Raw genomic sequence first — 13,387 nt, 5'->3', positions numbered from 1 at the left:
GAATGTTGTGTACTGAAATGATTAGCATCCACTGTAAAGGTCTCTTTTCACTCAGTAGTGACAGGACAGAGAAGTTTAGGTTGTCAGACAAACAGGGATATCTATACAAACAGAAATGTGAATGGATTGGTTGCAGGCTGATACATTACACGGTATCTCTGCCTCATCAATCTGGCACAGTGTTAGGGGTGAGATTATTGAATGTTAGATGACCCATGGCATGTTGCTATCAAAATTGTCATTTTTGGTGAAATACTTGAATTCACTTGTCTGTTTTCTGCAGTTACACTTGCTTTGATGCACAATGCAGCAGTCCTTTAGGGCAGATCTTCTGACTGACTGTTTATAATGCTGATCATGATAGTGTCCCTGACCGTGAATGTTATGGCACAAATTTCTGACAACACCATGGTTATATACCACAACATCCATTTCCATATCAGTGCATTATCTACAGCCCTTTATCGTTTCAACTGAACCGACAAAGAAATAAGTAACCCTTTACTGTCTGACGTGTTTCACTGTAACATGAAAAACACATTTTCATGAAAAGAAAAAAACATTAACCCTTTCAAAGTGAGAGTATTCTGAGTGTTTGCAGAGCTTGGAACTGAAACTGACTAATCTTTTTTTTTTTCCTGAAGAAATATATTGCTGTGGTGCTTGAGGCTCGGAGCATGACCATTGTTCGAGGTGTCCTGCACATTGCCTGCAGTCTGCAAGCTATTTATGGCTATTATGTGTCTATAAATGGAAATCTGCATAGCGATTCACACACCAACAGAACAGAAATACACATTAAACTCATGAGGGGGGCTGACAAGTTGCTATAGTTCTCAGATCAGCATGTAATGTTTTGAAACAGGTTCCCCAACAACAAACAACAAACAAGTACCAGTAACAACTCTGTATGGAGAGTCATTTGAAGCAGATATGAAGAGTCTGAATAGGAACCCAGCGGAGGTAAGAGAATTTTGTTATTGAAGAGAAGACATGGACAGGAAACAAGAGCAATTCCTTACTGTCTTGGCATTTTTTCCACTGAATTTGGTACACTGGTCTTGGTATTCATCTCTAGGAATAAGGTTTCTTTTTCTGCTTCAAATTTAAATCCGATGTGAAAATGCAACTTGCTAAGGAATTTGTTTTTTTATCCATCAACATTTTTCAATCTCTCACTGTGCCCACCAGATTCCATACTGAAGATCCATACTGTAAACATGCACTGTTTATACCCAGATGTCCGATATTTATCTTATTTCCTGTCACATTACGAAACACTTCTGGACAGAAAAGTCTCTTCCCCAGAGAACTGTCTTTCAAAATGTTTGTCTCTTCTGAAAATTGAAATGTATCTTTTTGAAGGTTAATGCACTTGTTCTTAAAAACTTTTTCATTCATTTCATGCTTTTATCTTCACATTGGTAGAATGATGGAACATGGGTGAGAAAATTAAACATATCTTTTAAACAAAATTAAAGATGAACTACTAATATTCAGATAATGAGCAGATGGGTTTCATCATGTTGGTAGTTTCCTGATGCTATTGAGCACACATTTTCTGTATTTTACCACTTTGTTTATGACAGTTCAAAGGAAAACATTATTTTTGTTATCTGGGGAGATAACCAAATCTGCTCAGTAGCTGCATTCCCCTCTCAGCAGGCACCAGGCTATATTTGAACTTCCTATCTACTGTCCAAGGAGGGGCTGTTCTAGCTTGTAATTAAAGTTATTACTGATTGACACACCCAAGAGTTTATGCTTTTACTGTGGCATGTATGAACCACTGTGATAAACATTTGAGGAACACAATGTTTCGGATGATAGCAGTTACTATTTTTGAGGTATTATTTGTGAATGTGAATGTATGTGAGAAACTATTTGAAGAAAAAAATGTAGAAATTGTGTTTATAACATAGATGTAGAACAGGAAGCACAAATCATTCAATAAAGAGAGATCACCTTAAGATTTTTGGGGATCAGTCGCTGTAAATTGCACAGTGACCCCAACAAAGGACCACAGAATGTAATACTATATTGCTTCAAGGCACATCTTACTTTCTTGTTTGTCAGTGTTTATGTGTGTCTCCTTAAAGAACCCCATGATGGGTGGTCTGCTTCAGGAAATGATTTAGTGCTGCTTGTATTTGGTCTTTGGAATGGGTCTGACGTGCCATGAGAAATACGACTGAAAGTGAGAATAGGAATGAACACAGAGCTGCACTGGCAGCATGATGAAGTAGAAGAACAGGAAATGTGATCTATGAAGACAGGACCTTGGTGTACCACTGCGTGCCGTTCAACATTCAAGAGGTCACCGCTGGGCAAGTAGGAAATACTAACTTGTAACCTTTTGAAAGTCTAAACTTACTCTGCCATGGATTTGGAGGATGTGCAAATGAAGTTAAAATAAGGAGATAAAAAAGTTGACAAGAAGATATGCTATTATTCTAGCCAAGGTATTTGTTTATCTGTGCTGATTATAGTTACGTTGGTATCTGGGATAAATATCATGACCCTGTAATGTATTAATGAGGCTCAGAGAGATGGGTTATGTCTAAAGAATGAGGTTAGGGGTGGGTTGAGAGCAGGGTTGCAGGATATAGGATATTACATTTGGATGGATGTTAGGATTAAAAAAGTCAGAAAAAAGACTTTGCACAGAGATACAGAGTAGATAATGCAGTAATGAGGTCAGTGATTAAAAAACAAGAAAATCCACAGACATACACACACATACACGTATATATGCGTGTGCGTGTGTGTTTGTGTTTATATATTTATTTATCAAGTATATTCAATGATTTAGATTTGCATTTTGCGTGTGTTTATATGTGTAGTTTTTAGTATTTTACTTATTTTCAATTGCCTTTAAAGTATGTTGGGAAGCTGACCCCTTGCTAAAATATGTTGGTTTTTTTTTAACAGCCTTCATCGCTTTAATTTTCTTTGTTTCATCTTTCACCTGTTAAATTATGTACTGTATCTTGTAAGGTCCCTTATTACATTTCCTTGCTTTCAAAAGTTTAGTCATAGCTTTTGCTCACGTTATCCTGGTTTCTGGTTCTAAGTTAATATTAAAATGTCAGTTTCTGCCTTCAAATTAATACATGCTGGACTTATGTTTGAATTAGGCTTCCCAGCGTGACAACAAAAGACAGATGATGTACCGGGCTCAATAAGTAAAATATACCTATAGACATAATATAAGGTTGTAGTTTCACCCTCCTATCTTAGATATCATAGTTGTGCAGCATAAGTTGTACATACAGTATTTAAGAGGTCTGTGAAAGCTTAAAGTCATCAAGGGCATGATACCCACTGCAAGATCTTGTTGTTGAAACTGCAGTTGTGTAGTTTCTCAAATACATTTTGTATTACATTTACATCTTCTCTGAGGATTACTTAATATCTTGGTGACAGCACGGAGGTTTTGGTGGAGTTTTCAGAGTTCGGGGGATCCTGATCTGTTCTAAGCCCTGAGTGGAGTCATTAAGCATGTTGAACATGCATATAGTAGAATACTATTGTGGGAGAGAAAATACATTGAGATAGCTCACACACACACACACACACACACACACACACACACACACACACACACACACACACACACAATACAACTGTTATTTCACTCCAGGGGATGAATCATAATGCTTCAAATATCATGAGAAATAGCACAAATGGCTGTATATGTGAAAAGAGTACCCCTAGGTGAGGTTGGAATGTTGCCTATAAGTCACAGGGGTTAGGGTAAGATCTTGAAAGCTCATATCATCTGGCACCATCCATACTCTCAAGGATTTGATGGAAATACCTCTTTCGATTACTGAAGGAAACCACTCATTTTTATAGATGACCCTGTGACACTATTGAGAGAAAGGTTGCAATTTTTTAGCAGGAGTGGTACTTCTAAAAATGTATTCTTTGATTTCAGGAACAGAAAAAAATAGACATTTTTAAGCAGATAGGCAGTGAAATGCCACAAAATCTATATTTCAATGGAGTTCATACCTTGAACTGCCCACATTTGAGTCCTTTGCATGAAATATTAACAATATAGCGCCAACTAAAGTGTTTTTATTACCATGTGAATAGCAAAAAAATGACAAGCTTATCTTCAGATGGCTTCTGAGACATAACATCTGCATTGTAAATCAGGTTCTGTGTCTGTGTGTCTCTCTCTCTCTCTCTCTCTCTCTCTCTCTCTCTCTCTCTCTCTCTCTCTCTCTCTCTCTCTCTCTCTCTCTCTCTCTCTCTCTCTCTCTATGTATATACTGTCTATATATACACATGTATATATATATATATATATATACATACATATATATGTGCCCATATATAGATACACACACTGTATCAATGTATATTATGTATATATACGTATACACACACACACACACACACACACACACACACACACATATATATATATATATATATATATATATATATATATATATATATAAGCAGATTTTTTTTGTTATGTATGAACCACAGTTCTAAAGTTCCAAATATATTTGTAAGATTTGTGCCAAACAGTAGAGTGTACTGCCAAACCACAAGTACAGGTGAAACACATGTGGAGCACCTTTGGCAGACCAACATATTAACTGAGTTAATTCCAAATCATTACTCCTCATTAAGTTAGCGTGTTGATGTTTTGCAGTGAAGGGTACTAAATTAGCTGGTCTATGTGAGCAACTGTGAAAGTGGGTCATTAGCAGTTTGTGGTTACACATAAATTGAGTTCTGTGTCTCAGTGATGTGAAGGGTGACAGGTATTGAGAGGCGGGATCTGTGTTTTATATAAGCCTCACAACTATCCCATAAATGTTAAATTCACTATCAGAACCTAAACCACGTGTGTTCAATTTACATAGAAATTCTGGGCAAAACATACCTGAGAGCTGAAGGAATTATTATTTTCTTCTCTTCTGTGTCTGACAGGTTTCAGTTGGAGTGTCACCCAACACCTCAATTTTTACATTTGTTCCAGTGGTGCAGAAGTTACCGATTAAAAGTGTTATTGCAGAGGATTTGAGGCCAGGAGCTCTGGAAGGAAAGCCAAATCAGGTAAAGATCACAACTGAGTATATGCATGTTTTTAGCAAACTGACTTTTCTAGGCATGGCTATTGTTCTATGCAACAGGTTGACAACCTTAAACTCCCAAAGAGCATTTTTAATCTTTCCAACAGAAAAGAAAATACCGGGAGCCAGAAACCCTTTAGACATAAATATAGATAAAACTTCTTATATCGCATTCTTTTAACCTTTATGTTCTTTATATACGTATATATCCATGAAATCAATGAACTGCTACAGAGAAAATGAAATTTTATTTCTGCATGAAACAGACATTCTGAAAAGAAAGACACACTGGATTGGAGGCTACTTTTAAACAAAATGTTCAAAGTCTATATAAGTCCTCATATTTATGAAATAAAAAGCTGAACTTACATTACCCACCTGAAGCAAACTAAAAATGCCATCTGCCTCTGAGTTCTATTTTGTTCGAGCACGTGTACTGCAGTAGGCAGTCAGCTTTCAAACTGAATAAAAAGTGACTATCTAACTGAACAATCTAAAGTGTCACCGGCTTTTCCCTCCTGGGGTCATCACAGTGAATCAAGCTTCTCCATCTAACCAAATTCTCTGCATCCTCCTGTCTCACACCAACTACCTTCATATCCTCTCTCACTATGCCCATAAATCTTCTCTTGGCTCTTCCTCTCGACGTCCTGCTTGGCAGCTCCAATTCCAGCACACGCACACACACACACACACACACACACACACACACACACACACACACACACACACACGCGCATATATATAGGTATAAATATATACTACTGTATATGATAAGACTCATTCCTGATCTTATCCATCCTCGTCACTCCCAGAGAGAACCTCTGCATCTTCATATCTGCGACCTCTAGCTCTGTCTTTTCGTCATTGTTACTGTTTCTAGACCATATGGCACCATATGGCACTCTCACCAGTTTTGTACACCTTTCCTTTCATTCTGGCTGCTAGTCTTCTATCACATAGTACATATATGTTTCTCCAAACATTCCAACCTGCTTGATCCTCTTTTCCACTCTTTCCGTTGCTCTGGACTGTTGAATCTCCAACTCCTTGATCTCCACTCCCTGTAGCCTCACCGTTCCACCTAAGCTCCTCTTATTCACAAACATATATTCTGTCTTGCTGCAATTAACCTTCATTCCTCTCCTCTCCAGAGCATACCTCCACCTCTCTCGATTTTCCTCAACCTGTTCCCTGCTCTCACTACAGACCACAATGTCATCTGAAAACATCATGGTCCACCCACTCTCTCAAAACAAATACTGACTCTGTAATATTCTGCAGAATTGCGGTAACTATAGAGGGATAAATTTGATGAGCCATACAATTAAGTTATGGAAAAGAGTAGTGGAAACTAGACTGGAGAGCAGAAGTCAGCATTTGTGAGCAGCAGTATGGCGTCATGCCTGGAAAGCATACTACAGATGCAGTATTTGCTTTCAGAATGCTAATAGAGAAGCACTGAGAAGGTCAAAGTGAGCGGAATTGCGCTTTTGTAGATCTAGAAAAAGCATAAGACAGGGTGCCGAGAGAGGAACTCTGGTATTGTATGAGGAAGTCTGGTATGTATGCCAGCTGTGAGACAGTGGTGAGGTGTGCTGTAGGTGTACGAGAGATGTTCAAGGTGGAAGTGAGACTTCATCAGCGATCAGCTCTGAGATGGAGGTATGCTCTGGAAAGGAGAGGAAAGAAGGTTAGTCACAGCAAGACAGAATATATATGTCTGTGAATGAGAGGAAACCGGGTGGAACGGTGAGGCTACAGGGTGCGGAGATAAAGAAGTTGGAGGATTTCAAGTACTTTGGGTTGCGACAGTCCATAGCAACAGAGTGTGGAAAAGAGGTAAAGAAACACATTAAAGCAGGTTGGAATGGGTGGAGAAAAGTTTTTGGGGTACTATGTGATAGAAGACAAGCAGCCAGAATGAAAGGAAAGGTGTACAAGACAGTGGTGAGACCAGTGATGCTGTGTGGCCTAGAAACAGTGACACTGGCGAAAAGACAGGAAGCAGGAGGTCGCAGGGCTGAAGGTGTTGAGGTACTCTTTGGGAGTGACAAGGTTGGATAGGATCAGGAATGAGTCCATCAGAGGAACAGCACATGTTAGATGTTTTGGAGAGAAGGTCAGAGTAGCCAAACTGAGAAGGTTGAATCATGTGAGAGGAGGGATAGTGAATATATTGGTAGATGGATGCTGGGAGTGGAGCTGCCAGGCAAGAGGTCAAGAAGGAAGACTAAAAAGATTTATGGATGTTGTGAGAGAGAATATGAATTTAGTTGGTGTGAGAGAGGAGGATATGGAGAACATGGTTAGATGGAGAAGGTTGATTCACTGTGGCGACCCCTGAAGGGAAAAGCCGAAAAGGAGAAGAGGTTACCGCAATTCTGCACATCCCCCTTATTCTTAAAAATGGACACTGTCACACTTCGTCTCCATTCCTCAGGCATCTTCTCACCTTCTACGATCCTGTTGAATAATCCAACCAGAAACTCTACCACTGCCTCTGCTTGACACTTCCAATCCTCCACAGGTATCATCAGGACCAACTGCTTTTCCACTCTTCATCCTCTTCAATGCCTTCCTCAACTACTTTTAACTTTTACTAATCCCTGCTACTCTGGGGTCTACCATAGTTACCTCTCCCTCTCTTTCATTTTCCTCATTCATCAGCTCTTCAAAGTAATCTTTCCAACTTTCCATCACTCTTCTAGCATGTGTCGATCCATTTCCCCCTCTATCCTTAATCACCCAGCCCTGTTGTACATCCTTCCCACCTCTATCTCTATTTTGCCAACCTGTATAAATCATTCTCTTCCTCCTTACTATCCAAACGAGCACACAAGTCGTTGTACGCCCTTTGTTTTGCCTTTGGTAGCTCTTTCTTTGCCTTACACTGTATTCCCCTGTACTCCGGTCTGTTCTCTTCAGTCCCCTCAGTGTCCCACTTCTTCTTTGCTGACTGCTTTCTCTGTAAATACTCCTGCACTTCCTCATTCCGCCACCAAGTCTTCTTATCTACTTTCCTTTCACATGACACACCAAGTACTCTTCTACCTGTTTCCCTGATAACACTAGCTGTAGTTGTCCAGTCATCTGGAAGCTCTCCCTGACCACTCAGAGCCTTTCTCAACTCCTCCCTGAAAGCCATGCAACACTCCTCCCTTTGTAGCTTCCGCCACTTTGTCCTCTGCTCTGCTTTTATCCTCTTGATCACCAGAGCCATCCTACAAACCACCATTCCATGCTGTCTGGCTACACTAACCACGACTACTTTGCAGTCACCGATCTCTTTCAGGTTACCTTGTCTATACAAGATGGTAGTCCACCTGCGTGCTCCTACCTCCACTCTTGTAAATAACCCTATGTTCCTATCTTTTCTTTCACTACTTTCTTTTGCAAAGTCTACCACCACCTGTCCCTCTGTGTTCCTATCCTGGATACCAAACGTGCCCATTACTTCTTCATCACCTCTATAGCCTGCACCAACATCTCCATTGAAGTCGGCACCAATTACCACTCTCTCATCCCTGGAGATGTTTGCATCACTTCATCTGCTTCATTCCAGAACTTCTCCTCTAACTCAAATCCCACCTGTGGGGCACGGCCACTAACAACATTGAGCATTGAACCTTCAATTTCCAATTTCCATCTCATAAGTCTATCTGATATTCTTTTCACCCCCAGAACGTTCCTCTCAAACTCCTCATTCAAGATAACTCCCACTCATTTTCTCTTCCTGTCTGTACTGTAATAGTACAACTTGACACCTGCTTCTAAGCTTGTAGCCTTACCAACTTTCAACCTGGTCTCCTGGACACACAGTATATTCACCCTCCTTCTCTGCATCATGGAAACCAACTCTCTACCTTTTCCTGTCACTGTCCCAGTATTCAAAGATTATATTCTCTCTTCTCCCGAACACGCCTTCCTCCTCACCTCCTTCGACCCACAGTAGCACAATTTCCACTGGTAGTGGAACATCTGATGTTGCTTTAGCAACTTTACTCCTCAGATTTCTCAAATGACTCACATCCAACTGGTATGCCCAACCACCCCTATTCCTCCAAAAATCTGTTCTTTGAGAATTTCATCATCCAGTGAAAGTTAAGTAGTTCTCTCACAACATGACACAAAAAGATTTATATATTTATTCTTCAGATTAAATGCTAGATTTACGCAGTAGGCAGGGACAGAAGTTTGATCAGTTCTTTGCTTTATGACAGACTCCACACTCAGATAAAGCACCTGTCACAGCAAGTCATCTACAACATAAATTGGTGATCACACTGGGAATATATACAAACTAACTCAATGTAACGGTTGACAAAGTTAGACAATCCATTGAGCTTGTTATTTTTTGTAAATGTGCTTTTGAGTACTTTTATGACCCAGGTAGTTTTTGATGTCATTTGTGCTTCTTGAACACTTAAACAGTCTCATTGTGGAAACTGATCAAAGCCTCTCTCGAAAGCCTTTCACGTTTAACGCACAATATAAATGAAAATAACTTCTCATAGAGCAGAGAGGCTCTGTGTCTTAGTGCCAACGGGACTAAAAATCTCTCTTACAATTGCAAAGATATACAAGACTGCCCCATTTACCCTTATATACAGTATTTTGAGTATACTTGTTACTATTATTATTTAAGGTGATTTGATCTTGCTGATCTTGCTGATCTTGGTGATTCACAGTAATTACATATACAGGTGTTACTCCGATGGATGATGCAGGATGTCAATTGATGTAGATTCTTATATCATATATGCCACCCAACACCCATCATAACATCATGACGGTGAAGTTCTCATCATTATAAAAAATATTCTTTGGTAACCTCAGGGTATCACATATGAACTAATGATGTGCCCGAAAAGTAGACATCAAACAGGATAACAGTTGAGATTACCTATAAGGCACATGTCAGTAGACTGAAAATCCATCATTATTTAGATAAAGAGAACAGAAAAAAAACAGTACTGGAATAAATATTAAGAGAAATTTTCTTAGAATCTAAAAAATTATCTATGATGATTTTTGTAGTTTTTAAAAACAGCTTACAATGACATGGTTGCTCCTCATCCTAATTGATGTTTGACCTTTTCTTTATTTTGATCCATATTAGTGTAAGAGCTTCCTTCATATTGAGACATTTCAAACCACGATTCTTGAGTTTAATTTGGCTGAGGAGGATACTCCTCTGGTCAAAAATGGATCATGTTATCATGCTATTAGAGTAATTAGATAATCATTTGGCACTGACATCACTATAGCACTAAGGTCTAACAGCCTCTGGTTAGTCCATTGCTGTTTGCTGTTAGAGGTCAGCTTCCTGGACCAACTTCACAACCTCTGTCATTGGAGGATGGTCTGGATTGGTGTCATTCACTTCTCAACATCCCAAAATGCTAGTACCATCCAGGTATGTTGGTGTAACTGAAACAGATGAAAAGAAGCAAAATAAACCTATATTTTAGCATACAAACAATGTATTATCATGCCTGCACAATATGAATGACTTCTATACACACTCAATATGCATAACCCCAGGCTCATATACCTATAACTTGCCTGGATTTCAAGTCTATTTGCACTTAAGTTGTTGCTGTATCTCTTGGTAACACCTGTTGTTACTGGTTGTTGAGAGTTTTTGTTTCTGCCCTCTTGGGTGAGTGGTGTGTGTGGTTGTTGTTCAGCGGTCTATTTTTGCGCTCTCGTTCTCCCCTGGCCCCAAACAGAGGCGACTAGAACGCCGACCATATCTGTGGGCGGCATGGCGCGGGAGGTTGCAGGAGGTAGAGCAATCGCTTTAGAAACCAAACATACCTGCTTCAATTCCAGGCTCTTTAGTGAGGCTCTCCTGGATGCCATCTACTGGTCATCACATTGCTTTAACATTTGAAGACATTTCATCTCACCTCGCTTGGAGGTGGGGAACAGATAATTTACCGAATCAATGAGTAGGATGTCCAAAATGAATTCCAGGCATGCATAATTTTGCAGAAAAAAACAAACAAACAAACAAAAAAAAAAATACAAAAAACAAAAATGAGCCAATTGTGCCATGTTGAATTAGGAGTTGATTAAGGCCAAAAACTCATTTAGTCGAGTAAGGACCCAGGCAGTCATTTTAAGAAGGTGGAGATATTCTTCCCTGCACTGTCCCTTCATCTGGTTCTCCACGGTGCTAATTGAAATATTTTTGGTGACTGTTTAGAGAGGTATAGCTAATATACAGCTTTCTACCTTCATCAGTTTGCCTTCAGTATCTCTAAGATGCAGGTCAACGAAAAGATCACCGACTTTATTTTAAATATAGAGGTGAATCTGGCTGACATTCTCAACCCACCATCCACACATATGTGACGGGAAACGCTGGCCCTTTAATTTTAAGGTAGCCTTATGGTCATGTGACATGACGTAATACCGGAAGCTCACAGCACGGGTTCCGTTTTCGTTTTTTTAAACTACATTCCCGGGGCAAAACGTCAAAAGGCTATTTTCTGTAAAACCTAGCTGTGTCGGCGGTGAGAAAACAGCACACCAAGACGGAGGTATCCTTTTGGATTTTAGCAACTCAGTTGAACGTGTGCATCGTGTATGTGCAAGTGTATTTGCAGTCCCTATGTCCTCTATTGTAAGTCGCTTTGGATAAAAGCGTCTGCCAAATGTAATGTAATGTAATGTAATGTAATGTGAAACAGAGGGGAAACGGCATTTTAGAACAACATTCCTGAGGGACTGAACTTTACAGAGGTTACTAAGCAATTTTCTCGCGCTGACCTGGACGGAAAGCAAGGGCAAATTACAGAAGTCAAGACATTTAGTGTAACCACTGTTTTTTTTTTTTCCCCCCGACGATTATTTTAACGTTTTAACACTTAAAACCCTCAATTTAGTGATGTATGTGGTAATCTGTAGGCCATCGGGCGCTCGCTATTCCAGCATGTAGTCACTGCTTTATTGTGAAACCACCCCCACGTTATTATTGTCTTCTTATTTCTAGATTATGTTTGGTCTATGCTGTGGCTCCTGCTTGCTGTGTAGTGAATAGCCCTTGTGATTTGTTTCTTGTTGCTGTGTAGTGAATAAAACCTGCCATTGTTATCTGGCTAGATTTTGTGTGGAGTGAATTCCCAAAAAGGTTGCTTGTTTATGGTTGGGGTTGAAGGTGTAATATTTAGTACACTGCTCACAAAAATTAAAGGAACACTTTTTTTATTGTGCCTGGCATGAATTGAATTAAACCTGTCTGATAATTTTCTGGTTGGTTAAGCAGCTGAGGGCCTCGTGAATCAATTTCAGCTGTATTGGTGTTCATGGAATTAACAACAGGTGCACTTCTGTGGCAACAATTAGAAAACCCTCAAAACAGGACTGGTTTTACATGTGGAGGTCATTTCAAGTTTCTCCCTCTTGATCTTTTTTGGCTGGTTTTCCACTCGTGCTGATTTTGGCTTGCGTAATTATCTCTACTGGCAGTATGAGGCGATTCCTTAACCCTACAGAAGTTGCACAGGTTGTCCAACTTCTCCAGGATGGCACATCCACACGTGCTGCAGCAAGAAGGTTTAATGTGTCTCCCAGCACAATCTCCAGAACATGGATGAGATTTCAGGAGACTGGTGGTTATTCTCGGAGAGCTGGACAGGGCCGTAGAAGGTCCTCAACCCCTCAGCAGGACCGATACCTGCTCCTTTGTGCAAGGCGGAACAGGCTGATCACTGCTCGTGCCCTACAAAATGACCTCCAGAGGACCACTGGTGTGAATGTGTCTACCCAAACAGTCAGGAACAGACTTCATGAAGGTGGCCTGAGGGCCCGACGTCCTGTAGTGGGCCCTGTGCTCACTGCCCAGCACCGTGGAGCTCGACTAGCATTTGCTCAAGAACACCACAATTGGCAAGTCCACCACTGGCGCCCTGTACTTTTCACAGATGAGAGCAGGTTCACCCTGAGCACCTGTGATAGACGTGAAAGAGTCTGGAGAAGACAAGGAGAACGTTATGCTGCCTGCAACGTCGTTCAACATGACGGGTTTGGTGATGGGTCAGTGATGGTCTGGGGAGGCATATCCATGGAGGGACGCACAGACCTCTACTGCCTAGGAAATGGTGCTCTGACAGCCATAAGGTATCGAGATGAAATCCTTGAACCCATTGTCAGACCCTACGCTGGTGCAGTAGGTCCTGGTTTCCTCCTAATGCACGACAATGCCCGGCCTCACGTGGCAAGAGTATGCAGGCAGTACCTGGAGGATGAAGGAATTGAAACAATTGAATGGCCTTCACGAT

At 40.4% G+C, this 13,387-nt stretch overlaps 1 protein-coding gene across 5 annotated transcripts in view; it reads left to right on the top strand.

Annotated features, from left to right (window-relative positions):
- Positions 1-815: 815 nt before the first annotated feature.
- mlip (muscular LMNA-interacting protein) overlaps positions 816-13,387 on the top strand; it is a 28,205-nt gene continuing 15,633 nt past the window's right edge. The window contains exons 1-3 of one of the 5 annotated variants that reach the window (XM_086168560.1): positions 833-963; positions 2,077-2,327; positions 4,954-5,079. Coding sequence is in view for 2 of the 5 variants with exons in the window: in XM_086168543.1 (XP_086024669.1) it covers positions 934-963; positions 4,954-5,079 (156 nt within the window). In the remaining 3 variants the exon portion in view is untranslated. Of the gene's footprint in view, positions 964-1,826; positions 2,332-4,953; positions 5,080-13,387 lie in introns of those variants that run through there. The other 4 variants (XM_086168552.1, XM_086168543.1, XM_086168576.1 and 1 more) reach the window with 4 other exon arrangements.

Source organism: Fistularia commersonii, chromosome 2, assembly GCF_037954325.1.
Source record: "Fistularia commersonii isolate RoL2024-O1a breed Wild chromosome 2, RoL_Fcom_v1.0, whole genome shotgun sequence".
NCBI classification, from domain to species: domain Eukaryota; kingdom Metazoa; phylum Chordata; class Actinopteri; order Syngnathiformes; family Fistulariidae; genus Fistularia; species Fistularia commersonii.
This window is presented reverse-complemented; position numbering and strand designations above follow the sequence as displayed.